The following is a 27,087-nucleotide window of genomic DNA, read 5'->3' as shown; positions in this document are numbered from 1 at the left end:
AGTTTACCAAGGAAGGGCAATAGCCTTGCGCTTGGTTTGTCAAATGAGTTCCTCCCAGGGCAGCAAGGGCAATGAGGGAAAAGGAAAATGCTGTTGCAGTGCTGGGGATGCTGCTTCTTCCCTGCGTGCTGTGAGGGTGGGTGACCACAGCCACGCTCAAGGAGGAGTTTGTTTGGTTTCGCCTGCCCCTCGCTGAAAATGGTTGGGCCTGGGGCGGTGCCCGGCTGCTGAGACAGCGCAGAGTAATTCTGGAGAGACCACGTCAAAACCAAAGGAACCTAATTTCTGGATTCTGTAGTAGCCCCTGAAATGCGCGTGTGAACGTGGTTAAAGGCGCAAAGGGTTTTCCAGCTTGCACGTGGGGGTGGGGGTGGGGGAAGGGCAGGCACAGGGGGAATGGCAGTAGCTTACCACCTGCTTTTACCAAATAATTTCCATGGGGAATTTCGCAGCAGTGAGTTGCTGTCTTTTTCGTGAAATTATCAGTAGCGTTGCAACACACAAATTATACCCTTTTTGCTGTTGTACTTCGTAAAAGCAAACTCAGCAGCTTTGCAGCGCATCAGTAAGGAGCCCGTATCTTGTAAAGCCGTGAGCGGTACCCGCTGTACACATTAAGTGCTGTTGCTGAGCACAGAGTCAACTTGAAAAGCTGATTTTCAACCACAGAGATACTGGGGCCTTCTGGTGGGTTGGGTTGGTGGGGAAGGAAAAAACCCTCTAATTAGTTACTGCAGCTCTGAGGGAGCTGACAGACAAGATGCTTCTAGATTTGGTTTTCCGCACGTGGTGTCCCTGAGGGGGGCTCAGCCAGTTTTGGTGAGGAGTTGGACCCCCAGTAGTTTGGCTGCATGATGACAGCATTGCACTGCTGCTGTCCTGGCAGAGTTCCTGCCTGTTTTCTCCATAGGATGTCCAAGATGTTTTGCCATCATCAGTACCAATGTTCCTGTGCTTGTACACATCTGAAGGGTGGGGAAAGGGTTATTTTGCTTTCAGGAGCATCCATCTGCTGCACGGGGAGAAGAGAAATTGCTAAAAGATCTTTTTTCCTAGAGCACATGTCCTGGTGCTGTGTGAGAAACCAGATTTTTTCTGTTCTGTAGATTCAAGCTAAAATAAGCCATTCGTCTCTACCTTTCCGAAAGGTAACTCCTCATTTAAAGTATATTTGTATCTGTATTACTAACTGAATTTTTAATCCCCTCCTGCAAGGAAGATATTTTAAACACTTGAGCCTTCATCACCGTAAAGCAGTTGTATCTGTAGGAGACCATGGAGGCATCTGCTCTGTCACTTGTGTGCCTCTCATTCGCATGCAGGGGTATGGTTGCCTGGGATGAGGTTTTGCACACACAAGTGACACCATTCATGGGAGCTTTGTGTGGCCCAGTGCTGCATGTGGTGGTCACCTTCTGGTGGTCCTGCCTACAGTGCAACAGTGGTTTTGGTCTCTGTGAAGCCTCAGATTTTACCCAGTTTGAAACTGCGTGACCATGAACAGCGTCGGAAGTGCAGCTGAACTAAGAGGCTGCTGAAGTCCCCCCGTACCATATCGGCAAGTCTGGTGAAAGCTGAAGGGAGAGGTTTATTCATTCCAATTTTTGCCGACGTTTCCTCCATCTGTTTTTTCAATCAAGAGACCAACAGGGGCAAGGAAAAAGCCTGTGGGTACTGGATTCTCTTTAGGTCCCTGAGCATATTGAGGTGTACTTTGTATTGTGAGTTGCCCTTACAACTGGGGCCCACCGTGTGCCAAGTTTGCCATGTCGCCTGCGGCCGTGCCGCTGTGCTAGGTGCCTGCGAGCCGCTGGCCTGGCCTTCGTGCGAGCGTGACGGGTGTGCAGTTCCTGTACTTATATGATTTTGTGTTCTTTCCCTTTAGATTAGAATATGTAATGGTCTCATTATGGTAATTGCTGCAGGTAAGAGCAATGCTTCCCACAGGCCTCGCTGCTGCTGGCGTTGCACTTCATCACTAACAGCTCTCCTCCTCTTCCTCTTCCTCCTCCTCTTCCTCCTGTGCTCAACGCACGGCTGCTGTGGCTCTGGGGCTCTCTGGGTCTGTCTCTGCCTGTCCCTGTTGCCACCACCCCATCTCCTCCCGTCCCTGCATACCGAGCCCCACGGGGTGCCCACCGCCTGCCCACCCAGGCAGCTGCTGCCGGGCCCAGCCAACACCAGCACCTGCCGCGATGGGAAGCATTTTCGTCGTGGCTGGGCCCGCCTGCGTGTGTGTTCGTGGCCAGGGCACCACGGGGACGGGGTCAGGGATGGGGCAGCCACTGGGAATATGCTGGGCACACCCCCTGGCCCGCCAGTGGCGAGTGCCCATGGCAGCTGCGTGGCATCACCTCCATGGCGGCGCTCGCCCAGAAGCCAGCGTGACTTACAGGAGAGAGCTGCTGGGCAGCTTTTGACGGAGTTTCCCCCCCTTTTTGCAAATTTCACATGTTTGTTGGCCAAGCTGTAAATTTTAAGCACTGTGCTGGTCCACCTGTGAGTCAGAAACTGGTAATTTTTATTTACTATGCCATCACGGAGCTGCTGCTTGGTTTTTGCAACTTATAATTTCACATTGCCCGTGCACCACCTGAAACGAACAGAGCAAGAGAGAAAAAAAAACCTCCCCCACATCACTGCAAAAAGAACAAGAACTAAGCCTCTCGCAAGCATCTTGACACCAGTGGAGCTGGCTGTCCCAGCGCGTCGGTGGCTGCGTGCAGCCCTGCTTCTCTCCCTAGCGCAGCTGAGCGAGCGGAGCCTCGGCTCTGAACAAAGTTGCAGGCTCCTCTTGCAAGACAGCCAAGTAATTAGAGTTCGTGCCAGACAGCTTGCGAGTGGAATTATAATATTTGTATGAAAGCCTTTATCTTTCGTGGTTATTACTTGCTCACTCTGCAGCTGCTGTCTCCCTATCAATCAGGGCGGTTTCGGGGGAGCTTCAAGGTTGATTGCATAGCTAAGGACTCGCCAGAAGAAAGTTTGGACTGAAGGAATGTGCCGGCTCCTGAGGCGGGCGGATGCTGCGCTGCGGTGTGCCTCCCTGCAGCCCCACCTGCCGCAGCCGCCCCGCTTTTCATATGCGCAGGCGATGCATTGTTCAGTGCTTGCATGAATATTGCTTGAGCTTGTCCATTTGGTGAAAACTGTATTATTTTGACCATCTGCCATTCTGCTTAACTGCAGGAATGTAAAGTACAACATCTCCCTCACAGCCCTTCCCTCCCCCACGCTTTTCTCCCCACGAACAGCACTGCAGGTTTTGTTTTTAATCCCAAACTGACAGCTCCAGGTTTTTTATGGAAGATGTCTTTACATGCTAAGTCATATTTTTCACCTTTTTTTAATGCAATATTTCCCCTTCAGTCAATTGTCTTGAAGTATAAATCTGGTAAGTAAAGATTGTCTTTGAAATGCAAACACCTGTTTGCAAACTGTTGGAGGAGCAAGAGGTGCTTTGGGCTTGGCTGCAGCGGGACCTGGGCATTGCTCTGTTCCTGCTTCGAGTCACTAAAGTATCTAGGGTCAGCTAAAGCACCGGGACAAAGCTTTAACCCCTGCCGCGAGGAAATGGAAGGCGATGCTGCCTGTGCCCAGCAAACCCCATGGAGTTTCCGAGCATTGCTCCCCAGAAGTGACAGGATCGGTGCAAGCTGTTAACGTGCAGAGCAGGGCTGCTGCCGTTCCCGCTGATGGGGTGAGACGGGCTGTCGTGTTTGGCAGGAGTCTGGAATACCCGAATTAACTTCAGCTGCGTGGTGAAAAAGCAGCCGAGTCTATTTGGGTCTGTGTCCTTAGGAGGTAAATTGAGTGCCAGGGGCTTCACTGCCCACAGAGACCTTGCCCACGGCTGCCCCCTCCACCTGGCTGAGCCACAGGCGAGTCCTGGCACGTTTCGCGAGGACAAGGCTCGCCCTGCTCGTGAGCGAGGTTGTCCCGCCGCGCCACCGCCTGTGAGTGGCTCAGCTGTGGCACTGCCTGCATCTTGGTGCATTGCCTGCGCGTTCGAGAGTCACCTGGGCTGGTAGAGGGAGTATTAAAGACAGTAGCCCTATAGTCATCAGTTATACAAACCAACAGCAAATAAAGGCGTGGTGTGAAAGTACGGCTCATTGCGCAGGGGAGGGTCTGTGCTGCAGAAGGCAGCCATCGGCCTGGAGCTGGGAGGGGTCGGGCTGCCACAGTGGCCTCGACCCTCGGTGTGGGCTGGGGGCCGTCTGCCGGCCTCCGCACAGGCTCACACCACCTGGCTGCGAGGCTGCTCCTCCGCCCCACCGCCAAGCAAAACCTTTGTGTTAAGGCGTAGAGAATTGTGACATGGTTTAAAAATACCGTACCCCAGGGGAGCTGATGAAATGACGCGCACACGGGGAAGGGCCCTGGGACAGATCAGAACTGCAGCAGCAAGAGCAGGGCTGGGTTGCAGCATGCGTGTCCCTATTCCTCCGAGCACCATTATGGGCGCACCGGGGAGAGGCAGGAGCTGCGCACACGCGCCCACCTCACTTCATTCATTTACTTCTTAGTTTAATCACTGCTCCTCATCTGTTCTCATTCAGACAACACATTTAGTCCTGGCCTCTAGTCGTAATCGCCCCTGGGCAATAACCGAGATGTAACTTAATGTTGTTGAACAGCAAAGCGTAAACACTTGTAGACACTGCTGCAGCCACCCGGGTCCCCCAGCCCACAAATGAAGGTCTTGGATGGTGGCCGTGAGTGCACCAACAATGGTGGGTACCTAGCGTCCTCTTTGAGGAGTGGAACTAGTTGGGAAAAAATTAGGATTCTTTTTTAATTGGAGTCTAAGATACCTTCCAGGTGGAGTTTCATGAAAGCATTTGCGCTGTGGAAACTCATTTCTAGCTCTCTGTAGCCGATTAAATAGAGGAGAGCCATGTAGTGGCACACAGAGCAGAAATAGTTTTACATAAAACACACACTTGAAACAAACATTTTTCGAGTCCTGTTAGGTGGGCTTTATTGGCCCGTCAAGCGAGCAGGATTGGTGCAGCCATTCCCCGGCACGGTGCTGGGCTGCAGGCGGCTGCTGGAGCCCCCCTGGGAGGGGCTGTTGGGGGGCTCTCGCCTGCCCACCGGGCGCTGCTGGCCGCTCGCAGCCCCGCCGCACCTTGCTTCTCCTGGAAGCCGGCAAAGAGCAATGCCTTTTTTTTTTTTGCGGGGAGGGCCAGGGTGGCAGTTCCTCAGCTGCCTGGGCCGCTATAAAACGTCAGGTTCACCTGAGTGACACCCAAGATTAATTTGGAAGAGGAGGTGGGAGAGGGGCTGCGTTTTCTGCAGTTGTTCTGATGCAAAGACACGCAGGCTGTTTCTGTCCTTGCGTTATTTTCCCCTGCCCGTTATGTTTTCCAGGCTGCCTCACCACAAGTGCAAGCGCTGACCTTCCCGTGGCAATAGGACTGGAGCTGGCAGAGCAGACCTCGCCCGCGCTGCCACGGGCCTCGAGGAGCAGAGTCCCTGGGAAGCTTCGCCGCTCCGCCAGTGCTCTCAGCAAGTCTTCCAGCTGAGGTCTGCGGGAGCAGAACTCCGGCCGAGGGAACCCAAGAGACCTTAAAATAGATAAAGTATTTACTGTCACTGTAGAACTTGCTGGTTTGGATGAGCACATGTTGAAGAGGATGGGTGAGAGGTTTGCGCTGTAAAATCGCAGTTCTCGCATCCAGATGGACGTGGCCAACGATCAGCCATCACCTGTCTTACCATCATGCGCTTCATGTGATCGTTGCAGTCACAAAGCAAGTGAAGGCGACGGCGGGCTCTTGCTGCTGGTGTGGCATCGGGCGGATGGCAGCACGCACTTCTTCTCCCCAAGCACCTGTGCACAAGTACTGGTGACGCTGCAAGAGGACATGAACCAGTGCTGAAACCAGTTATTTAATGTAGCTTTAGAGTGTTGCTTTAGTCATTCCGGTCAACACTTAATTGTGTATTAGGGAATTTTGTCTAGAGATTTTCCTATGACCAGCCACATAACAAGTGTTCCCGTCCTCTGGGGTGCGGGTGAGCGACGGAGGCACTGGCCAGTCTGCGTTCAGCCTCTGCTCCCCTTCTGTTTCCTGGCCATCTGGTGCCGGTTTTGTGCATGTCGCTAAGAACTAGCAATCACTTGCAAAAAAGAGAGGTCGTTTATCTGAAATTCAGGAAGAGGCCACCGCTGGCACGATGTGGCACCACCTGCATTAAAATCTTATTTAATCGTGGTGTCTTGTTCAGGGTCACATGTCACTACCTATTGCATAAAATCCTGAAGCCAAAGCTGCTCCAGCTGCCGCTTGGTCGTGCCCGGTCCAGCACGGCAGAGCAGAGGGCCAGGCTCGTCAGTGCCTGGTGGGTGCCCACGCTGCTGCCGCGGTGCGATTGCCAGAACAGCAGCGTCCAGCGCAGGTGTGAGGGACCGGTCAGAAGCTTCTGCCCCGACTGGGTTCAACCATTTACCTTCGTGCCTTTGCATTTATCTTAGGCAGAAGCTCTCCTTGTTGGCGCCGGCTTTGGCTTCAGGATTGCCGTGTCATTTGCAATAGTGCACACGATAGCTGTGTACTGTGAACCACTCACTAAGAAAAGTAAAAATAACCAAATTCCTTTTTGCAGAGCAAATGCCGCACATTTGCCACAACTGCTTCTCACCATGGTTTGAATAATTAGGCAGCACACCTCTCAGGTAGCCACCTCACTGTGACACAGCGTCAGGGCAACAGTCTGCAACCTGAAGCATCTCTACTTAGAATAGAATAAATCCGAAGGCTTCTGAGGATGTGCCATGTCCTCCTGGCACTTCGTATAGCAAGCAAATCTTGTTATTTTCAATAGGAAATGTATTTCAGTCTATGTGTGTCCTAAGTTTCTAGGGGTGGTAACTCTTCAGAGCTTAACCCCCCCCCCTGTATTATAAAAACAAAAGAAATGGGAGACATGCCGGAAGCCCCCGGTGTGAACGAGGCAGGCTGGGCTGAGGGCAGAGCTCCAGCAAGGCGCCAGCATGGCCAGGCACAGCAGAGCAGCAGCCGGTGAGTGCTGCGGGACACGCCAGTGCTGGGGCTGGGCTGGGCACCCCCTTCAGCGGGGGCTGCCGTGCCCGCCTGGCGCGCCTGCACGGGGAGAGGAGCTGGCTGCACTATGAATATCGCGTTAACTTTATTTTGTTGGTGTTTTGAAGATCAGTGTCTGTCCCTTCTGAAGCGGTGTGTCAGACCCCTCCCACCCTCCTAACTCACCTTGGCTCTGGGCCGCCTGGTCGCTTTTTATTCGTTTTTGCTGTTTGGCACTTCCATGCACACCTCAACTTAATGTCGTTTGGTTTAAGTGAAGGGGATTTGGTTTCTGGTAAAGCAAAATGCACCATTGGGCCACCATTTTTTTTTTGCACTTCTACTTTGGTGTCAACATGAACGTCTGTTTGCGAGTCGGCATCCAGCTCCGTGACTGCCCTGTAAATACGGGACACTAAATATTGCCAGTAACACTGAGGCGGCTCCGCTGGGGCTCTGTGTCCGGGGCTCTTCGGCGCAAGGGGCCGGCAGCTCCCCTGAGGCACCCAGAGCAGGGCTGGAGGCGCCGAGCCCGAGCCTGGCTGGTGTGCTGGGATGTGGGCAAGGCAGCCGTCCTGCTGGGAAGGGGCCTCGTTTGCTAAGGGCTTTCACTGCCATTTTGATTTTCTGCTTCACGTGTTGGTTTTGCTTTCTACTGATCATGTGTTGGTAAAGGAAATAAGAAAATAAAATGTGTATTTTAATTTATTTTATTTTCAGGACTGGATAGGCGAGGCTGTCTTGTTCTCAGTGATCCAATAAATGGTCTGACGTAATTTCAAAGGCATCCCCCTGAATAAAAGGAGACTTTTCTTGTTAGAGCAATATGCATCTCTAATTCAGGGAAGAATTAAAACACCGATGGAAATACTGTTTTCCTGATGTCAAAAACCTAAAAATATAAATTTGTAAAAATTCAGCTGTGGTTTCGTACTATGAACTGGATAACAAAGCTGTTCTGTTACCCCTCACAAACTTAATAAAACTTGGCTCACAACGGCATTCTTCAGAGAGCGCTGGAGGGCCGTAACTGCACGGCGTGTGCTGCGCCCGCGGGGCACGAGGTGCCGCTGGCAGGCACGCCGCCCTCCGGCCCCTGGCAGCCCCCTCTGCCTGCCGGCACCCGGCCGAGCTGCCGCAGCTGCCGGGCCACGCTCGAGCTGCTGCAGGTGGTTCGGATGCACCAGGGACGCCGGTGCTGAGGCGGTGCTGTGGTGTCAGTGGCGTGGGTTCGGCCTCCCCGCAGGCAGCGCTGCGCTGACCGCGGCCGCAGGAGCGGCTGCCGGGCACGTAACTAGCAACACTGCTTCAAGGCCCAGTTCTCTTTGGCAGAACATCAGTTAATGCCACGCCACGGCTGAAACCAGGGCAGCCACGAGCGCAGGCCTCACACTGCCCTGACCGTGTTCTTAACCGGGAGGCCCTAGAGCCCCGGCGATGCTGTTCACAGCCCCCCCAGCTCTGGCCACCCCAGAGCGTTCCTCCCGCTGCCCTTCGCGCCTCACGGGGGCATGGGTCCTGGACACGCTGCCAGTGGCCATGGACTGAGAGGGAAAGACCAAACGGTTTTGTTGGGCTGAATTTGGCCAAGCTACTCCTGAAAATTGCCTCTGTATGGCTAAGGAGCAGCTCCAGCGCAAGACAGGAGGACCTGAACTGCTGCTTCTAAAGAATCAGTCGGCTGCAGAACCGTGCTCGCTCTTTTGCTCTTGAATGTTCTGTGCTCTGGTCACCAGTCACATGGGCGGGCCACCTAAAAGAGATGCAACAAAAGATTTTTAAGGTGGTCTCAGCCCCCGCATCGCAGATGCCCCTGCCACGAGCAGCACCCACCCGCCGGGTCGGGGCCGTTGGCGCTCCGGCAGCCTCGTCCCTCTCGGGGCGCTCAGCCCCACCTGCGAGCATGCTGCCCAGCACCCGGCTCACCCCTGGCTACAGACCGTTCTTCATTTGGGGGAGGAGGTGTCCCACTCCCCACCACGAAGAGTCCCTTTGCTGTAGGATGCTGGTGGCGCTCGTGCCCGGGAGCCTCAGTTACAGCACTCGGGCAGCAGGAGCACACGGAGCTGATCAGTATTTCCAAAGCACCGGCCGTCCCGGCTGTGCAGGAGCCACAGAGCCCGCACTGACAGGAGCTTGCAGCAGTTTGTTAATAGTAATTACAGACCGTTAAGGAAAGCTCAGAAGACATTATTTATATACTATTCATTCCAAGAAACACGTGATGACAAGGCTTCCCTTTCTAAGCCGTGTAATGCCTTATTGCTAGGCCATTTGCATGAACATTAAAAACAAATGTCTCCGATGGTGATTTTCCACTCTGTGGAGACATTACTTAAGAAAATGAGGGGGGTCTGTGCTCTCAGTCATAATTATGTCAGGGGTGCTTACACATTACCCCCCGCTTATGCCAGTGGGAATGCAACGGGATTATTTGGCAGTGGGAAAAGACCCTTGGAAATGTCTGTTCCTTTGCCAAAAAGAGAGGACAGTTGTCTTAAATTGCTTTCAGGTGCTTTAGTCTGAAATGGAGAATTAATCCAAACAGCTCCGGGTACAGCCCCGCATCTCTCCAGCTGCAGAAATAACTTCACACACCGAGCTGGCGCTGGGAACGCGTCTCCCACGCACTCGCCGTGGGGACCCGGGCCCGGGCGCAGCTCGGGCCGTTCTGCGGGACTGGGGTAGCAAACCCCGGGAGCGGGGAGGGGGCGGCCGGGGGTCCCGGCGCGGTTAGGGCGCCCCCCCCCGCCGCCCAGCCCCGCGGCGGTGCCCAGCGCGGCCCCGTCCCAGGGCGCCACGCTGCGGGGCGCGGGGCCGGTCACTGGCGGGGGGCGATCGGCGCCCCGGCCCCCAGCCGGCGTGACCCGGGCGGGGCGGCCCCAGGCGGGCCGGGCCGGGCCGGGCCGGGCAGGGCAGGGGCAGGGGCCGGGCAAGGCTGGGGCTGGGGCAGGGGCTGGGGCAGGGGCGGGGGGCTCAGCCAACCCCCCTGGTCCCTGCCCCACAGCCGCAAGCCGGGAGCGCGGAGTGCCCCTGCCCCTCCCCCCCGGCCCGGGGGTGCCCGCGCCGCCGGCCGGTGGCCGCAGCGGGACGGGACGGGACGGGACGGGACGGGACGGGACGGGACGGGACGGGACGGCCGCAGGCGCCCTGACGCCAAAAGCGCACAACAAACCGGAATGAAACGAGCACGAGCCCCCGGGGCCGCCCCCGCCCCCCGGCGCGCACAACCCGGTACACGGTGCTGGGAACGCACCGCCCGCACCCGGCACCGCCTCGTACGGCCCGTGTGTTACATTATGCCTCACCATATATAGTAGGTATAGTATAGATTAGAGGCATTATACATGGACATAATGTATATTATAATACTATAATAAGCATAACAGACACAATATACTCTATTGATTATATAATGCACATAACTGATATACATTATACAATGTACAGTATATTATATATGCACTACATAATATATTGTATATTATTCATACATTAATATTGGTTTAAAATACTCATAACATTTATTAAGATTATAAAAGTACGGGTTACAGGTGACACAAATACTATATATTATTTATACATAGTATAGGTATATATACATATGGACGCATACCTAGTATAGAGTTTATAGTATTATACACTGTAATGTTGTAGACATAATATATATACAGTATATTTTTATTTTTAAAATTATATAAGAAAATTAAATAAATCATCTCAGCAACGTATGAATAATCTATGTAATTGATTATATAATGAATATGTAACACATGATACTATATATTGCATAATGCATCTATAATATACATCATAGCATCTTCAATCCACAATGTACAATACAGTGTATAATACTATAGATTACAGCCCATGCTAAACATGTATGTATTATATACATAGGTACACATACATATGCGCACCTATACAAAAACCTAGATCTGCCTGTATACATGTACTACACAAGAGTGCATTAGATACCGCACACTCTGTACTCCATAGTATACAAATTACGGCCACAAAGCTAATAAAAGATTCTGTAAGTATTATTTCACTACATGAATACTGATAATGTATCAATGATATATAATGCATATGTAATATATTGTATACAATGCATTTAATATGGACCATATAACAGACACTATATAATTTATAAGATTATATGAGGTATCGCATATTATACACCGATATGATGTCTTATGTGTAATATATCATACACTGTACTACATACTATGAAGTATACTTATAATGTATATAAAATATACTGATATAAAAGGACTGTAATTTATATATTTGCTGTATGTAGGATTATAATTTATTACACATTATAAGTTCTGTATTTCGTGTGTGCAACTAAAAGCCAGCCCTGTGGGCCAGCGCGCCATGCGTCCGTATGGAATTCCCCTCCGTTTTCTCTCAGCCCGTCGCTGCGACACCTGCCCGTGACACGGAAGGGGCTGTCACATCAGCACGCAGGGCGGCAGCCGGGGCACAGCAGTGGTGCGGGTGGGCATCGCCCCCGCCGTCCTGCCGCAGCACGGGCAGGCTGGCACGGCTGCGGTGCCTCGGTGTCCCCACCGCCCGGGGGAAGGTGTGCCGAGTGCCGCTGGCCCAAACCCGCGGTGAGCCCAGGCTGGGGCGAGGTGCGGGAGGCACGTGGGGACCCGCCTGGCCCTTACGCTCCCTTGCCTTCACGGCTGCAAGGAGAGGTCAGTATTATTTGAAAATAGTGACTCTTTCCCAAAAGCAACTGGTGATGTAATGGGAGCGGGCGGATGGCTGTTAAAAACAACGCCCAGGCCGCCACACTGGGAGGACGTACTGCGAGATGTCCCCATGCCACTGGCGCTGCCCCAGCCGTGCCACCCCACTCCAGCCAGCCCCGCACTGATGAGAGCAGCGAAACCAGAAGCTGGGGCCAGAATATCAGCCCGAGTGTTTGTGCCTTTGCTAGGCATTAGGTATCTTTTCAGCCGTGCCCTCTGACTGAGTAAGATTTTCTTTTCAAAACAGCTCGGCAGTGCCCTGCCCTGCAGCCTGTATCGGCCGGACAGCCCTGCGCAATGAAAGGCCACGCCTGGCCTGGCCATCTCTCCGATTAACATATCAGATGTTTCCACGAAGCAGACCTCTGTTATGTGGACTGTAAACTAAATTTAATTAATACCATTAAAAGCTGTAATGAGGCTTTTTATCTGCATGGAAGGATTTGGGATGTTTGAGTGCAATGCACAAAATGCAGGCAGCCCAGGCACCCTGCTCCTCCACCACAGGGTGATGCCTGGCTGCCCCAGGTAGCTCGCCCTGCCACGCAGCTGCAGCAGTAGCCGCACTGGCCCGAAATGCCTGCCAGGACCCAGCACCCTCACAGGCGGGCAACAGGGCAGAAGACATGCTGATACCACCACCCTGCGGCACCCCACACCATCCTGCATCACCATGTGGCACCGTGTGGCACCCCACATCCCTCTGCAATCACCCCATAGTATGTCACATCACCCTGTGGCACTCCACATCACCCCATGGCACCCTGCATCACCCCACGGCACGCTGCAGCACCCCATAGCACTCTGCATCATGGCACTGCATGCCCCGCCAGGGACGGACGGGCAGAAACGCTTGCAGCAACTTGAGCCACTCTCCCAGCCACCAGCTCATGAAAGGCGACACAGGTTTCTGAACAGGTTTGCATGGGAAAGAGGCCTGACACCCAAAGCAAAAGCCCCACTGCCAGCCCATGACACAAACCAGAAGATGCAGAGCAAGGCCAGGCTCCCTCCTGCCACACAGCCACGCGCCCCAAAACCTTTGGCCATGCCCAGCTGTGTCTCAGCGAGTCACCCAAGCAAGGCACCTACTGCACTGACAGCTGCCAGTGACCATGCTGTTGATACCAAAGACTGTTAAAAACCTACACTCAAGAAGCGGCATCAGAGACACTGTTCCTCTGCTAGCAGCAGCACTTGGCACTGACATCGCCAAGAGGAAAAGCTCTTCCCAGCCTCTCGCCAGCCCCGCACCCGCGGTTCAGTGATGGTTTCTGAGCTGCATTTTTTAGGACCCTGCAGGTTCCTGTAATTAATCTCCCTGGCTCCTTTCAGTTTGCAAACAATCCGTTTCAGACCATGTGTTCAGCTCTTTGTGTGCTCAGAGAGGTGAGAAGGAAGGCTCCAGCGGTCTGCAAACTGGGTAAACATCTCTGCCCAAGCGCACAAAGAGTGAGCAGCCTCTCTACCTGCACGCCAACTGCCTCCCAGTATTGGAAATCGTATCACATTTGGGGTAGCATCAGCATTTTCCGTGGGGCCCAAACCTGTTCCTGCTGGATGCACTGAGAGTCATCAGCAAATTGATTTGTTAGCTGACAGCAGGAGGCTTTGTTTGCACAGCGCTGGCCAGCCTGTGCTGCCGGATGGTGAGAACATGGCACCAAAAAGGCAACACCTGCATTCCCAGAAGCTGCTGCAAGCAGCGCTAGTCGAGGTCTGGGTTCTGTCATGCTGCTCAGCTCTCAGTGCGTCCACCGAGCTAAAAGTGGCTTGAGGGTCTGACGGGCACAGAGGTGGAGGCAGAGGAGGGCCGGGCTGCAGCCCTGTGCCAGGGCCCGGGCGGTGGGACAGCACCGGGGAGGAGCACGCTGGGGCAAGCTGGTGCGGGGCAGGGACAGATCCCTCCCCAAAACGCTGCCCGAAGGAGGCTTGCCCTGAGTGGTGGCAGCACGATACCCTTCACTGCCAGAGCTGCAAGAGACACGGACAGTGACGCTGATCGCTCCCCGTCAAATCCCTCAAGCAGCTGGTGCCTCACACTCGTACTGACTCCGATACTCATTTCCCCAAAGCCCTGCAGCGGTGCAGCCATGCAAGGAGAGATGCGGCGTGGATGGCCCAGCAGCATTCTGTGCCAAGGCTGCTGTAGCCCGGTGACTCCAAGAACAACTCCCCTTGCTTACAGGGTGTTTGTGAACGGAGCCCAGTTTCTAAAGCACTCCCGTGTCACCCCTCCTTACTCCTGCCCAAGACACAAGAATGCGAGCCTCTGCTAACCACATTCTCTGCTGCCATGTATGTTCCCGTCAGCAGAAGATGCAGAAGCGTGGGTGCTGATGGCTACCCTGACAGCTCTCTACAAACCCAGGAAATTCTCCTGACCCCCAAGAGATTTTATCTGACTCCTACCGGGACAGGCATGACTTCACTTGACTCTTGGGAAATCAATACCAACATGAAGCAGTTGTTTTGTGGCCTGCTGGTGCCACAGGCTTAGAGCAAAGGTTTCAGCAGTTTCAGCACTGCTGTGAAGACACGGCTGGAGCCTCTGGGAGTCTCTGAAGGATGTGCCAGACACCAGTCTGGAAGCAGTAGTGTCCAGTGGCCCAAGATGACAGCCACGTGCATTGGCCAGCTCCCCTCAGGGAGCTCCTGCTCTGTACGAGCAGGGACAGCGTCCTGCCCAGCCCACCGACAGCTGTGAAACCCCAGGCTCTGACAGCCCAGCACCTGGGACTTTCCGAGGCCAGGGAACCTGGCAAAAGCAAAACCACACTTATCTCTCAGACTGTTGAGGCCACAATCTCTTTTTCAGTGTTATCAATTTACAGTTAAACCCACAGCTTCACCTAGACCTGAAGTACTCCTGGTACGACAAAGTTGGTTTTCCCAGGAATCAAGGCAGCAGGAGCATACTGGCTCTGGTGCTTTTTAGCCTGACTGAACAAGAAGAAGAAAAAGAAAAAAAATCTTTCTCTAGAAAGATTTCCTTTCTCCAGAAGCTTTTCTCTATCAAAAAACATTCAGACATTTCCTGCGGGAAGTTCCAGAAGGTCACCTGCTTTTCCCACAGCAAAGCAGCCGTCCCTCAGAGGAGAGCCTTTAGGTGAGTGAACGTGGCAGAACAGGCTGGAAACCTCTTTCAGTGAGCAAAAGCCTCAGCAGCATTACCAGCCCCGAGACAGGCCGTGCCAGAACACCCAAGCCAAGACCTCTGAGACCACGCTCGGCCCTTAACACACCGGTGCGTGACTGGGTATTTGCGCTTGGGGTTGCCACACTGCAGAGCTGCATGCCATGAGGCTGGCTCCGTGGCTTCTCCTGCTGGTAAAGGGAGAGATTGTGCAGCTGTGCTGCAGCACCTGCAAGAGAGGTTTGTTTCACTGACCCAGCATACATCTTCCCTGCTTATGCTGACATTGTAACCATTTTTGCCAAAAAAATACTAAGAACCTACTTTTTGACCAAACCCGTGCAATTCCCACCTACAGACACAAGTCATGGGGCACCTGCGCACATCAGGGCCGATGACCCCAAGCCAAACTGCTCCTTAAACCACTCCTGGGACCTGGTAGGTCCTACACAGAGCCCTGCCATGGGCCAGATCTGCCACCCCTCTCACAGGGTGAGCCAGGGCTCTCCGCACCCTGGTTTCCCCCTGCCTCAGTCACTGCCCTGTGAGGTTTTTTCACACACTGGCACGCTCCCCCTTTCCAGTGAGGAGCCCCAGCACACCGGGTTGGCCAAAACCCTGGAATTACGGAGGGACACTGCAGAAATCCCACCACAGAGCAGAGTGGGACCAGGCAGGATTGGGCCCTAGCTTTGAAACAAGGCAAGCAGAAGCTCAGCCTTCTTCACACCAGCCTCCACAACTGACAGCTGCAGGAGGACAGCAGCTTTTCCTCGAGAGCCCCGTAACCCCACAGATCAAGAGTGCCAAGCACAAGAGAAAGCCACCCAAGTAAATAGCGTGTCCTCCCACATACAAAGATTTCCCTGAGTTTTCCACTTCTCCTTCAAAGGTGCTCCCCCTCCTCGTGTTTTCCCTGCAACACTTTCCTGGGAAGGTCCCCATAAAGTCTCTCGCAACTATTCCCTGCAGCAGCACCTGGGGACAGCGGCAGGCCCGGGGCCAGGCTCAGGCTCCAGCCCGCGGCGCAGGGAAGCGGCCCCAGCGCTTCACTTCACGAAGGGGGGGCAGCCTTCTTCCCCAGCACCAGGCACACCTCGCCCTACTCTTCTCCCCCCACCCCCCCTTAATTAATCTCATCAAAAGGTCCAGAGCAGGCTGGCGGCTAGTACGGCACCCTGCCAGCCGAAGCCCAGAGCCTTGCCCCAGCATCCCACCCCCCCACCCCGCCCCCGGGGCCAGCCCAGCAGGCAGAAGCAGGAGGCAGCAGGGGAACGCTTGAATTTGAAAATATTTTATTTGAATAGTAAATAATTATACAGTTGAAACAGTCCTATCGAAGCACTCTATAAATAGCTAACAGTTAAGAAAATAATGTGTGTAGAAAAAGAGATTGCATCTAAAAGTAAGAGCTGTCAGTTGCACAAGATAAAATGGTTAAGATCATGTGTTATTCTAGGTATAAAAGTTAAAACCTTTTTAGCAGATCCCTTTAGAAAAAAAGATCCTCTAAAACGCACAGTGAAATGGCAGGCGGGGGAGACAAAAAAAGGCGCATTAGAATATCCGTGATCAAATAATATCAATCTTCATAATTAATATAAATAAATAACGAATAAATAACATAATTACTCAAACCAACATATACAGACAGTCAACTCATCAGCTACCTTAAAAGGGAAAAACGAAAACAGAAAGTTGGCATGTCACAGTTAAGGCAGTTTCTACAGCATTTTCTGGAGACCATCAACAGCAGAGTCAAGGCATTTGTGGCTATACTAAAGGAAATTTCTCGTTTCTTCCTCAAGCGCTTTGATCTGTTCACAGATACATAAAACGCGAAACGAACGAACGAACCAAAACGAAACGAACCGGGGAAGAAAACCCAAACCAAAACCAACCATGAAACCGAAGCAAAGCAAAGCAACAAAACACAAACCGAGACCCCGGGAAGGTGAAACGTAAAGCCAGATTCCAGCAGTTCACAAGCCGTATTAAAGCTAATGGTGCGGCGAGCCCGCAGCGCGGCCGGGCAGCCCCGGCGGGAGCGGCCCCGGCGCCGGGCCGGGCCCCGGGAAGGCACGGGCGGCTCTAGCAGGCGGGGCGCAGCGGCACCTGGAGCAGGATGACCTGCCTGTTCTCGGAGGGGTGGCACTTGTTGATGTGCCGGGTGAGGCCGGGCGAGCTGTAGAAGGTGGCCGAGCAGTACTTGCAGGGGAAGACCTGGGCGGCGTGCAGCAGGCGGAGGTGCCGCTCCTGGCTGCTCTTGCTGGGGAAGGTCTCCCCGCAGACGGGGCAGAGGCGGCACTCGGCGGGCGGCGGCGCGGGCGGCTCCTCGCCGGCGGGCTCGGGGGCCGGGTGGCCCAGCAGGTGCTTGCGCAGGTAGGCCTGCCGGCGGAACCGCTTGGCGCAGCGCGGGCACTCGAAGAGCCCCTCCTCGGAGCCCGCCTCGGAGGCGCCGCCGGGGCTCGGCGTGTCCCGCTCGCTGCCGCTGCCGCCCGCCTCCTTCGGCGGCTCCTCCGGCGGCGCCCGGCCCGCCTCGGGCCGCTCTGGTGGCGGGCGGGCGCGGCTTGTGCCAGCGGCGGTGGGAGGCCAGGTTGGCGGGGCAGGAGAAGACCTTGTCGCACTCTGGGCAGCGGTACTCCACCCGCACGATGCGGGAGCAGCGGTGCTGCGCCAGCGCGAAGGGGTCCCCGTACTCCTCCTTGCAGAGCTGGCAGATGAACTCGCCCAGCGGGCGGGCGCAGCCGCCCCGCGCCTTGGCCGGCGCCTCCACCGGGCCCTCCTTGATGCGCAGCCCCAGCACGGGCGACGTGGTCACCTCGTCCTCGAAGGTCAACTTGCGTATCGCCTTCGCCTTCTTGCCCGACGGAGCCTTCTGCCGGCCGGGCTCGGCGGCGCCCGGCGGGCGCTTGGCGGGTGGCGGGCGGCCCGGGGCGGCCGGCGCGGCCGGGGCGGGTGGTGCGGGGGCTCCGCCGGGGGCTCCGCCGGGCGGTTCGGCGGGCCCGGCGGCGGCCCAGAACTTGAGGTCGGCCGGAGCGAAGAGGAGCGGGTCCATAGTGCCGGGCACGGCCGGGGCGGGGAAGGACTCGGCCGAGACGGGCGAGCCCAGGCTGAAGCCGCGCTCCAGGTACTTGTCCCTGCTGACGGGCCGCGTGGGGCTGTACAGCGCCTGCACGGCGGCATCAGGCGTCCCGAACGGCACCGGCGGCGAGTCCCGCGGCGAGTCCCGCGGCGGCGGGGCGGCGGGGCAGGCGGGCGGCGGGGCGGCGGCGAGCGGCGGGCCGGCGGCGTCGCGGCAGCAGCGCGCCCGGTAGGAGACTGGGGTGGGCCGCCGGCTGCGCTTCACCAGGAAGCCCCGGGGCATCTTCGCGCCGCCTCCGCGCCGGCGGCTGGCCGCGGCGCACGCTGCTCGCTCTGCCCCGCGGCGCGGGCCGCCGCCGCCTTTAAGCGGGCCGGGGCCATTGTTCGGCCCGGCGGCGGCGGGACCGGCCAATCAGCGGCGCCGCGGCGGGCGGCGGCGGCGGGCGGAGCGGGTGCACCTGAGGCCCCCCGCCCGCCCGGCCCCCGGCGGCGGCACACGCCCGGCCCCGCCTCCCGCACGCTCCGCGCCCCGCGCCGCCGCCCGGCCCGGCACGCGCGGGCCTTTGTGTGCCGCCACGGCCCCCCCCGCCCGCGCGCCGCGGCCCCGCCGCCCGGCCCGGCCCGGCCCCGGGGGACTGGCAAAGTGGCTGCCGCGGCGGGCCGAGGAGCGGCGGCCGTGCCGTCGGGAGGGCGCCGGGGCGGCCCGCTCCGGCGTCAGAGGCCGAGCCGGGGCTCTGGCCCGGCGGGAAGGACGAAGCCGGGGCGGCGGGCGGCCCTGTTACACGCCGTGCGCCCGCCGCGGGTCCGCGCGCACCCCCTGGCCCCGGGCCGTGCTGCCCGCTCTCCCGCGGGGGCCGGCCCGGGGGCTCGGCCGGCGGGGCTCCGTCCGAAGCGCCGGCACGGCGGCCGCACGGCGAAGCGGGCTGTGTGCGGGGCCGCCGGTCGCCGCCGGCCCGCAGTGGGACGCGAGGGCGAGCGCTCCCCGATGCGCCAGGGGGCGGCGGCACCGGTGCCGCGGCCGGTCCCCGGGCAGCGCGGCGGGGCGAGCACCGGGCCGCGGCCCCGCTCCCCCTTAACCCTTTGTCTGCGGCGCGGGGCGCCCGGCGGGGCTGGGGGGGGGGGGGTGCCGGGCCGCTCCGCGCGTCGCAGGTGGTGGCGGGGCGGGGGGGAAGCGGGGCGCCCCCCGCTGCGAGCAGCCGGCCGGCGACGGGGTACCCCCTCCCCCGCGCGGCCCCGGGCGCCTTTGTGGGGGGCGGCGGGGCACGCGGGCGGCACGCGAGCGAGCGCCGGTCCCGCCACCGCGGCCCCCCCGCGCGGCCCCGCTCGCCGCCTTTGTGCGCCTCATTAGCATAAAGCTGCGCGACCCTCCCGGCGGGCGGCACAAAGGGGAGGGGGGGGGGGGGATCGCCCGCACCGGGGGCCGCCGCTTTGCCGCGCGCTTCGTCAGCGAGCCGGGCCGGGCCGCGGGGGGGGCTGTGGGGGGCCGCCCTGGCCGCGCAGCCCCCTCGCCCGCCCGGTGGGACAGGCGTGCCGCGGGGCGGGGCGGCCCGCCGGGCATTAGCATACAGCTGCGGACCCGCCGGGCACGCGCCGCCGCCCCTCCGTCGGGGCTGCGCACCGAGACCCCCTCCTTGCCCCCATCCAGGCGCACACCGAGACCTCCCGGTTCCCCACCGGGGCTGCACACCGAGACCCCGCCCGTTCCTCACCGGGGCTGCGAACCCAGGGTGACGCTGCCCCCGCCCCGTCGGGGCGCACAACGGCCCCCCCGGACCCGTTCAGCCCGGCGCCGCCTCACGCGAGCGGGCCCCGCGCTGCCTCACCTGCCGTCGGCGGGGCTCCGGGGCCGCTGGCCGGGGCGTAGGCGGGCAGGCGGGCGCGGTGGCGGCGCAGGAAGCGCAGGACGGGCTCCCGGAGCGGCGGCGGACAGGGGCTCTGCTCCGCCCGGTCCTCCGGGGGCGGCTCGGCGGCGGGGGGCAGCCCGGGCACCTGCAAGGCAGATCCGTCAGACGCCGGCCCGGGACGCGCACCGAAGACGGCACGTGTAGCGGCAGGGACCGAAACCGGCGGGGGGGGGGGGAAGTTGTGTCGGGTGTGAGACGCGTGGCGGAGGGGCTCGCACCGGTGGCACCGAGCCCAGCCCGTGGCCAGGGGAGCTCCGGCGGGGAACCTCTCCCCGACCCGGGGAAGGCAAGGCAGGCGCGGCCACCAGCTCGGGCAGCTCCCCACTCCGCCGGCACCGCCTCGGTTGCTTGTCCCTCCCGCAGTTACCCACACAGTCAGCGGCCGCCGATGCAGCATTTGCGCGGAACTGCAAGACCTCGCCGGTCTGGGGCAGGCTCCGAGCGTGCACCGGAGCCCCCCGCCCCACCTAACTTATGGCTGCTTTAAAGGGCCGCCTCAGAGCAACCCCAGCTGCAATGTGAGATTTAGACCATTATTTTTTATTGAGGACAAGTGCCTTTTCTAGAGCATCTCGTGCTGCACGTGTGCCCTCTGCTTGCTGTCGTACTCCCCGCTTGCTGTCGTACTCCAACAGCTGATGTAGGTGCAAAAACCCAGCCCCGCCATCTGCATGTTTGCATTGCTGGAGCGCTGCATGTTGAAATAAACACATGTTTGTGAGCCTGTGAAAGGGTAAACATTCCCCGCGCCGTAGCTCAGCTTTCAGCAATGGACAAGAGCATCCTGTGCAAGAGTCATGCCTACATCGGCTGCTGCATCAGGATGCCAATTTCAATGTGCAGGCTGAAGACGCAGTCCCTGGCCCAGCTGCAACGGGCTTTTCTAGGCATATCTTTCTTACTAGTAGTGACCATTTCCATAAATACTATCCCTAAATGCATGAGACCATTGCCAGTTTCTGTGGAAACGGTAACCAGAAATGTCTGACTTCTGCGTATTTGCACTCACAGTTTTTAAACATCTCTTTCAAAAGGTGTATTGTTCCCTCATTTTTTACATTTCATTACTAGTTTATCTGTGTGCTGAAGCGAGCCTGGAATATGAGCAACAGGAAGCAAAGACAGCAGGTCTCTCGCTCCATATAGAAATAAGAACCAATCCCAGGGCATTTAAGATACATTCCACTAAGTGCATAGTACCTGCTATGTGTTTGGCAATGTGCCCAGAAGGAACACCCAAGGAAAGCATAAACGTGACACTTAGTAAATACAGTTAGAATCACCGTGAAGAAAATCCAAATAAAAATACAAAACAAATCTGCATTCAGATGCAGATGCCGTCATCTTTGTTCATGTAAGCAGTTCTGACTCACAGAGATGCTTTCAGTCTGTTCAGTGAGACTATTTGTGTGTGGCAGGACAACGGCAACAAGAAAAGGGTAAGGCAAGCGAGCCTCTAATTTGTGGGACACCAATTCCCCTTTCTCTGAGGATGTTCACATTTTAACAGCATGCGAAATGTGGCTGTGTGACGGCAAGAGAAAACACTTCCATCAGGCCTCCCATTCTGCACCAGAATTTCATTTTGTGTCCTTTTATAGATGTCTTCCAAGAGAATCTAAAGTAAAACCGCACTGAGGAGCTTTCTGTATCATGACAATAGGAGGAAAATTGCATCTAGCCCTTCTGGGAGGAGGCGGGGGTCGAGCGTTTGTGCGGCTACAGCTGTGACCCACAACAGGGCACCAGTTTGGGCCATGGAAATGGGTGTGCTACAGTCCACACAACATCCCGTCCTTTTGTCACCCTGCCTCCATTTACAGTCGATTCTGATTGTTTGCTGCCACAGTTAAAAACTGTTGCAAGTGAATAGTCAAACAATATTGCCATGGCACGGAATTCCATTGCGTTAAACAAAAGCAAAAGCAGCATGAGGAGAAAGAAGGCAAACTGGGTCCCAAGTTGCAGGTCGGAAGTACCAAGATCCAGACCGCAAGCTACGTTTGAGAGATCAGCCAGAAATTCATCAGGGGGTAGGGGAGGGCAGTTCTTGGGGTTGTTTGGAACCATTTGCAGTTAGCAGTTCTTTTGTGGAGCACGGTGGGCTTTGGATTTTGAGCAGATGAAGTTGCAGGCTGCTGAGACTTTATGCCTCTGACTACGGTACTAAGGCCAAAGCTGTAAACAGCATTAGCAACCATTTTAATTTCATCCTTGCTCAGGAAATCCACTTAGCACTGAAAAGCCAGTTGCTTTCACTCTTTCAGCTAGAAAAGCCATTCCCTATGGGTAGATGTTGGAAAATCTACTTCTCACAGGCTCAGCTGAGACAGGTTTAAGATGGCCCGAAGTGTGTTTGTATAAGTAACATTAATAAAACAAGGGATAACTGAACAATAAAGCCTCTGGATTCTGCTGGGTACTTGTACTAAACTGCACGTGTAATGCAAAAATGCTGTGAAGGAAAACAAGCAATGTAAAGTTATATGGCAAATTTTAAAATACGCCCAATAAGGGAACTGACAATATGCTTGTGCTGGTGAACCACCCAGCTAAGGGCTATAGGATCTGCTCAGGTTTCCAGAGGAAATAGCTAACTGAACGTAAAGCTTTAGGAGAAAGATGGAGAAGAAAATGAAATGAACAACACTAACAAATTACCTAAATAATAAAAATGTACTCGCCAGTCATTTTTCTTACCTGCTCTGACATCAGGGTTTGGCGCAGCTCCTTCTTGCGATCAATAAACCGATCATGATAGAGGTCCCATGGACCAAGGTTCCCTGAAGTAGCTGGTTAAAAAGAAGAGAAATTTAGTTATCTTGGAACTTCTCATTAACCACTAATACAGTATTTATCCTGCTATTTTTTGCCTTTATAAATTACCAGTTTGGACCCCCATCTGATCGTTTGTTCATAACATGCCTCCTGTAACAGCATGGTCAATCCATTCTTTTAATGGATGTTCCTGATGTACCACGCAGCTCAGTAATTACATTTAAAGTGGCTTAATTCAGAGCTGTGGCAAGACCCAGTGAAGAATCCTGATTTTATCAGAATTTAAAAGCCTGAAGACCTGTAAAGAACGGTGTCTCCATTATCTGTCCTCATTTGAGAAAAGCAGATTGCAGGATTAACTGAACTGCTGCATAAACAAATTAAATTTGTGTAGACAATGACACAAATGTTGTTCATTATTAAGGTTTCTGGATTAATAAAGGCCAGAAAAACAGGCCACCACGGTGTTGCAATATGTTCTTTGCACTAGTACGCTGAAGCTAAATTGAACCTATTCTAGGAGGAAGCTCTTGTAACTTTTTCTTTCAGTGACAGCATCTATGGCAGCATTCTTCTGTGAAAAAGGAGTAACAAGATGGAGAGGACATGACTCGATGTAGAACCTCAAGGCTGTAAATATAACCGGAGGCAGCTAGATTACAAACCTGTGATTTATTTCTCTTTTCTCTGTAATGAAAAATAATTTTTACTGCTTCAGTGAGATGCTCTGTGTGTAATTCTTGTTAGTGCTGACTGGAGTCAGGAGGTGCACCATGTTCATCCCAGTAATGAATGAACAGATGTCAGCAGGGTCACCCAGGAACTTTTAAGACGGGTGCATTTGCATGGCTGCAACCAATGTTTCCATCTTTGGAATGGCAGCAGCACGCTTGGCACTGTTGTCAGGAGTACATGTATGCTATCACTTGATTCAGTTGCATGGTCTTTAAATGACCATCTGAATAAAGCAACTTAAAAGGTGCTACACAAGTTTAATAATTCTGACGTACCCGTCTGCAGAAAACTAACCTGCAGTTTTCTTTTTGCAGATTTTTTTCTTCATTAAGGTCAAATGGCAGGGTTTCCCCCTCCCACTCTTTGAATTAAACTTCATCTTTCACCAGTCCCCTGCACAACTAATAACAGTTTATGCATCTGGCAGAACTTCGCTGGTTTTTCACATGCTCATCCCATCATAAGCTCCCCTCCGCCTTCCCACTGAGCCCCTTCATCTGCGTTTCTCTTTGTATCACAGGCTGGCTGGGGCTGCCTCTCCTGGATTTGCACAGTGGCCAGCACAGTCTCTCTGTTCATAGATAGATATGTTCATAGTATAAATATTTATAGACACCACTACAAATAACCGTGTTCTTGCTACAGTAAGCGCTGCCCAGCCTAGAAGTCTCTGGTAGCATGTTACCATGACTGACACTACCTATTCATTTGGACAGGAAATGTTAGAAAAGATGAGCTCAGCTTTAACTTTAACTTTTATATACCTATAACATGTGCAGAGAGCTAGAGAAGAACAGGATATTCCCCACACATTTAAAAAAAAGCCTTCCATTTCAGAAGAAAAACGCCACCCAACAAAAACCTTTAACTCAATCATGATATTAGATAGCAAAGCAGCAAAAAGGGGGGTGTTATACAAGAATACATTAAGGTAATTGAAGACACTATTTTTTACTGATATACCCTGCTAACCTTTTTCCACTGGCCAAACATTTTGTCTTCAAGCTGGCATCTTAATTTTAATTCTAACCCTGATAAGGTGATTTCGTCTCTCGATGGAGACGTATCTTCCAACTGCCTTACCGTGGTTCAGCTGTTTCCCTACCTCACTGAGAAGCTGCATTAAATGATGTTTATAAAACGTTTCAGGGATGCTACATATTACTGGTGCTGTTACCAGCAGCTCAGTTCTTAATTGCATTTTTGACTGCCTCTGTCAATATCCACAGATTTGGAGCTCAAAACCTGAAATGCATCACCCAGTTTGCAATATTTAATGCAAATAAAACGCCTTGTTTGGGGGAATGGAGAACATCTTGTCTGTATTTTCTAGATAGGCTGCCAAGAGGAGCTACCAGTAAACAACATTTACTACCAGATTCCCTTTACTTCCCTTCACCTGAAGAGATGGAATCACCAAAGGCAATTTAAAGATCTGCTTCACAGAAACAATTTACTTTCCTTGCTGGCTCTGCTTTTTTATCTATCTTTTCAGTTAGAATCACCTTTATAAAGGAGCACATGGTGTTTTCAAGAAAGCAGATCTACATATGGCTGCTAAAGGGAAGTTTAATAATGAAAAACCCCATTTGAAGCCAAACCAACAAGTTGACTTTCTGAGGTTCATTCTCAATTTTATTACCACTTCAGCAGCAGTCCCTCAGGGCAGGCTGTAGAAGGCTTGAAAGTATAATGCTCTTCAGTATACAAGATGAAGCTGGCATGCTACCAACAGAGGCTCAAAGGCTCCTCAACTATCATGAGAACGGCATCTGCCACATGTGTTTGCACCATTTAGTCTTTCATAACCTGCCAGAGTGATCAGGCTAAATATGTACAAGATGACAATGTTTGCCAGGAGCATAACAGGTTTTCAAACTTGGTCACTTCCTAACGGGGATCCCCTGCTGACAGACTTTTATATCGACAGAAGTTATCATGGGAAGGCATTTGTAACAAGATGGGATGAAATGGTCTCCTTTTGAAGACAATAAGCGACATCCTTTTTGTTGCTAGGAAGCTGGTCTCGCCTTTCTTTGACAAACAATATTTAAAGTCTGTTCTGCCTCATTTGTGATGTGTAGCCTGCATTAGATGAAAGGAAAGAACGAGGAAAATATTTAGTGGCATTCTCTAGAAAAGAGATGGAATCTTTCCCTTTTCAAGAGATGCAGCGTTAAATAAAATGGATACAGTTGGCCACTGCTAGCAAGCAAAAACAGAGTATGCATGCAGGCGGCTTCCCATCTGAGAGCTATCTGTGTTTATTCTCCATTTCATTTGCAACTACACACCACTTTTGCAGAGCAAGGCTTCTGCCTCTGAAAGCTAATTCTGAAGCTGCCGTTTGTCTGCGGTGTGTCCTGGCTCTCTAAAGCAGAGGCAGCGAGGACCTGACACTCACCTCTGGCAACATTTCTGCCATCTAAGTCAGGTCTAACAGCATGAGATGTATCACTGAGAGCAAGATGTTAAAACCAGAAAGTTTTAAAAATTGAATGAAAAGCTTTCAGAATAATACCAACCACCAAACAAAAAGTAAGATATAAAGTTTAAAAAAACCCATCAATAATGGAAGTTTCTGTAAATAATTTTAAATCCTGTGACAAGAAAGCAATGGTGGAGAGGTGAAGACCAGCTCTGTAGGATGAGCTGACCTACTCTGGTAGATCTAATCTTTTATCATTCACAAGCATGGTGTAACTGTAATACTCAAACTGACCAGTTTTATCACACTACTGCAATGTTTTCCAAACTTCTACAAGTTGGGCTTCCCTTCATGGAAACGAAGCAAAAGCAAAGCCCAAATAATTTCCATTTATACTATTAACGATGGGCTTCTGAGGACCAGTGTTGATATTGTCTCTAAGTATTTCACACTGGGTGCTCTTCTTTGACAACCTCAGCCAAAATCCTCTCCAAAAAAAAAAAGAATCACCAGTGGAAAGAGAAACTGAAAGCAGTGATGATATGAATGCATGCAATGTGGCAAATAAAACAGAAACCAATTTTTTTAAAAGGTTTGATTTTCTCACTTATCTTAATGTGCAAGTAAATCTCATTATTACAGCCTGAAAAATAGTGATTCTTTTTTTAATATGAGAATTGTAATATGTTTTTAATTACTTCCATTCCTTTTCTTGCTGCTTCCATGAGCCTGATGACAGCAGAGATAACGGGTGTCACTGTGGACAGGCCTGTGGGCGCACCTTATGTACTGGGAATGCAGACCTGACGGCTCATTAAACTATGTGAAATAATCCCTCCCTGCAGGTGAGCTTATCAAATTACCACAGCGTGCGTGCACACTTAGACCGCCATTCTCTAGCGCAGAATCCTGTTAAGGGAATTTAAATTGCGGCCCTAAGCAGCCAGCACTCAGCTGCTGCCTCGCCAGCGCTGCCAGTGACTTCTCTCTGTGTCTCTGTGAGACCAGGACAAGTTGGGGGATTTTGAAAAGCTCAAAGGGCAGGTAGGCACCTGTTCCTTGTGATGATGCTTTTGTAGAATCCCTCTGCAAGCTACTGGCATGTTATTAACTATAGATTTTGAAGACGCTGTGTCTGCCAGTGTTCTTTTGCTACTCAAAGCCTTGATGAAAGCAATAGCAAAACCAAATTCAGCTCCTTGCA

The 27,087-nt window shown here is 53.9% G+C and overlaps 3 protein-coding genes across 6 annotated transcripts in view; 1 reads left to right on the top strand and 2 right to left on the bottom strand.

Annotated features, from left to right (window-relative positions):
- The window catches only part of RALGAPA2 (Ral GTPase activating protein catalytic subunit alpha 2), a 136,466-nt gene extending 128,412 nt beyond the window's left edge, over positions 1-8,054 (top strand). For 2 of the 4 annotated variants that reach the window (XM_037405406.1, XM_037405407.1), the window contains one exon: positions 5,377-8,054. In XM_037405406.1, coding sequence (XP_037261303.1) covers positions 5,377-5,531 — 155 coding nt within the window. In that variant the 3' untranslated portion in view covers positions 5,532-8,054. Of the gene's footprint in view, positions 1-1,885 lie in introns of all 4 variants that reach the window. The other 2 variants (XM_037405410.1, XM_037405408.1) reach the window with 2 other exon arrangements.
- Positions 8,055-10,758: 2,704 nt separating this feature from the next.
- The window catches only part of CFAP61 (cilia and flagella associated protein 61), a 116,070-nt gene continuing 99,741 nt past the window's right edge, over positions 10,759-27,087 (bottom strand). Inside the window, 4 exon segments of the mRNA XM_037405413.1 lie at positions 10,759-11,749; positions 19,862-20,027; positions 22,643-22,705; positions 22,707-22,734. Of these exon segments, the coding sequence (XP_037261310.1) occupies positions 11,469-11,749; positions 19,862-20,027; positions 22,643-22,705; positions 22,707-22,734 (538 nt within the window). The 3' untranslated portion in view covers positions 10,759-11,468.
- On the bottom strand, positions 16,929-18,430 carry INSM1 (INSM transcriptional repressor 1). The gene is given in 2 exon segments (XM_037405412.1): positions 16,929-17,513; positions 17,515-18,430. Coding segments are annotated over 2 exon segments (1,275 nt in total). The 5' UTR covers positions 18,322-18,430; the 3' UTR covers positions 16,929-17,045.

This window comes from Falco rusticolus, chromosome 12, assembly GCF_015220075.1.
Source record: "Falco rusticolus isolate bFalRus1 chromosome 12, bFalRus1.pri, whole genome shotgun sequence".
In the NCBI taxonomy this organism is placed as follows: Eukaryota; Metazoa; Chordata; class Aves; order Falconiformes; family Falconidae; genus Falco; species Falco rusticolus.
This window is presented reverse-complemented; position numbering and strand designations above follow the sequence as displayed.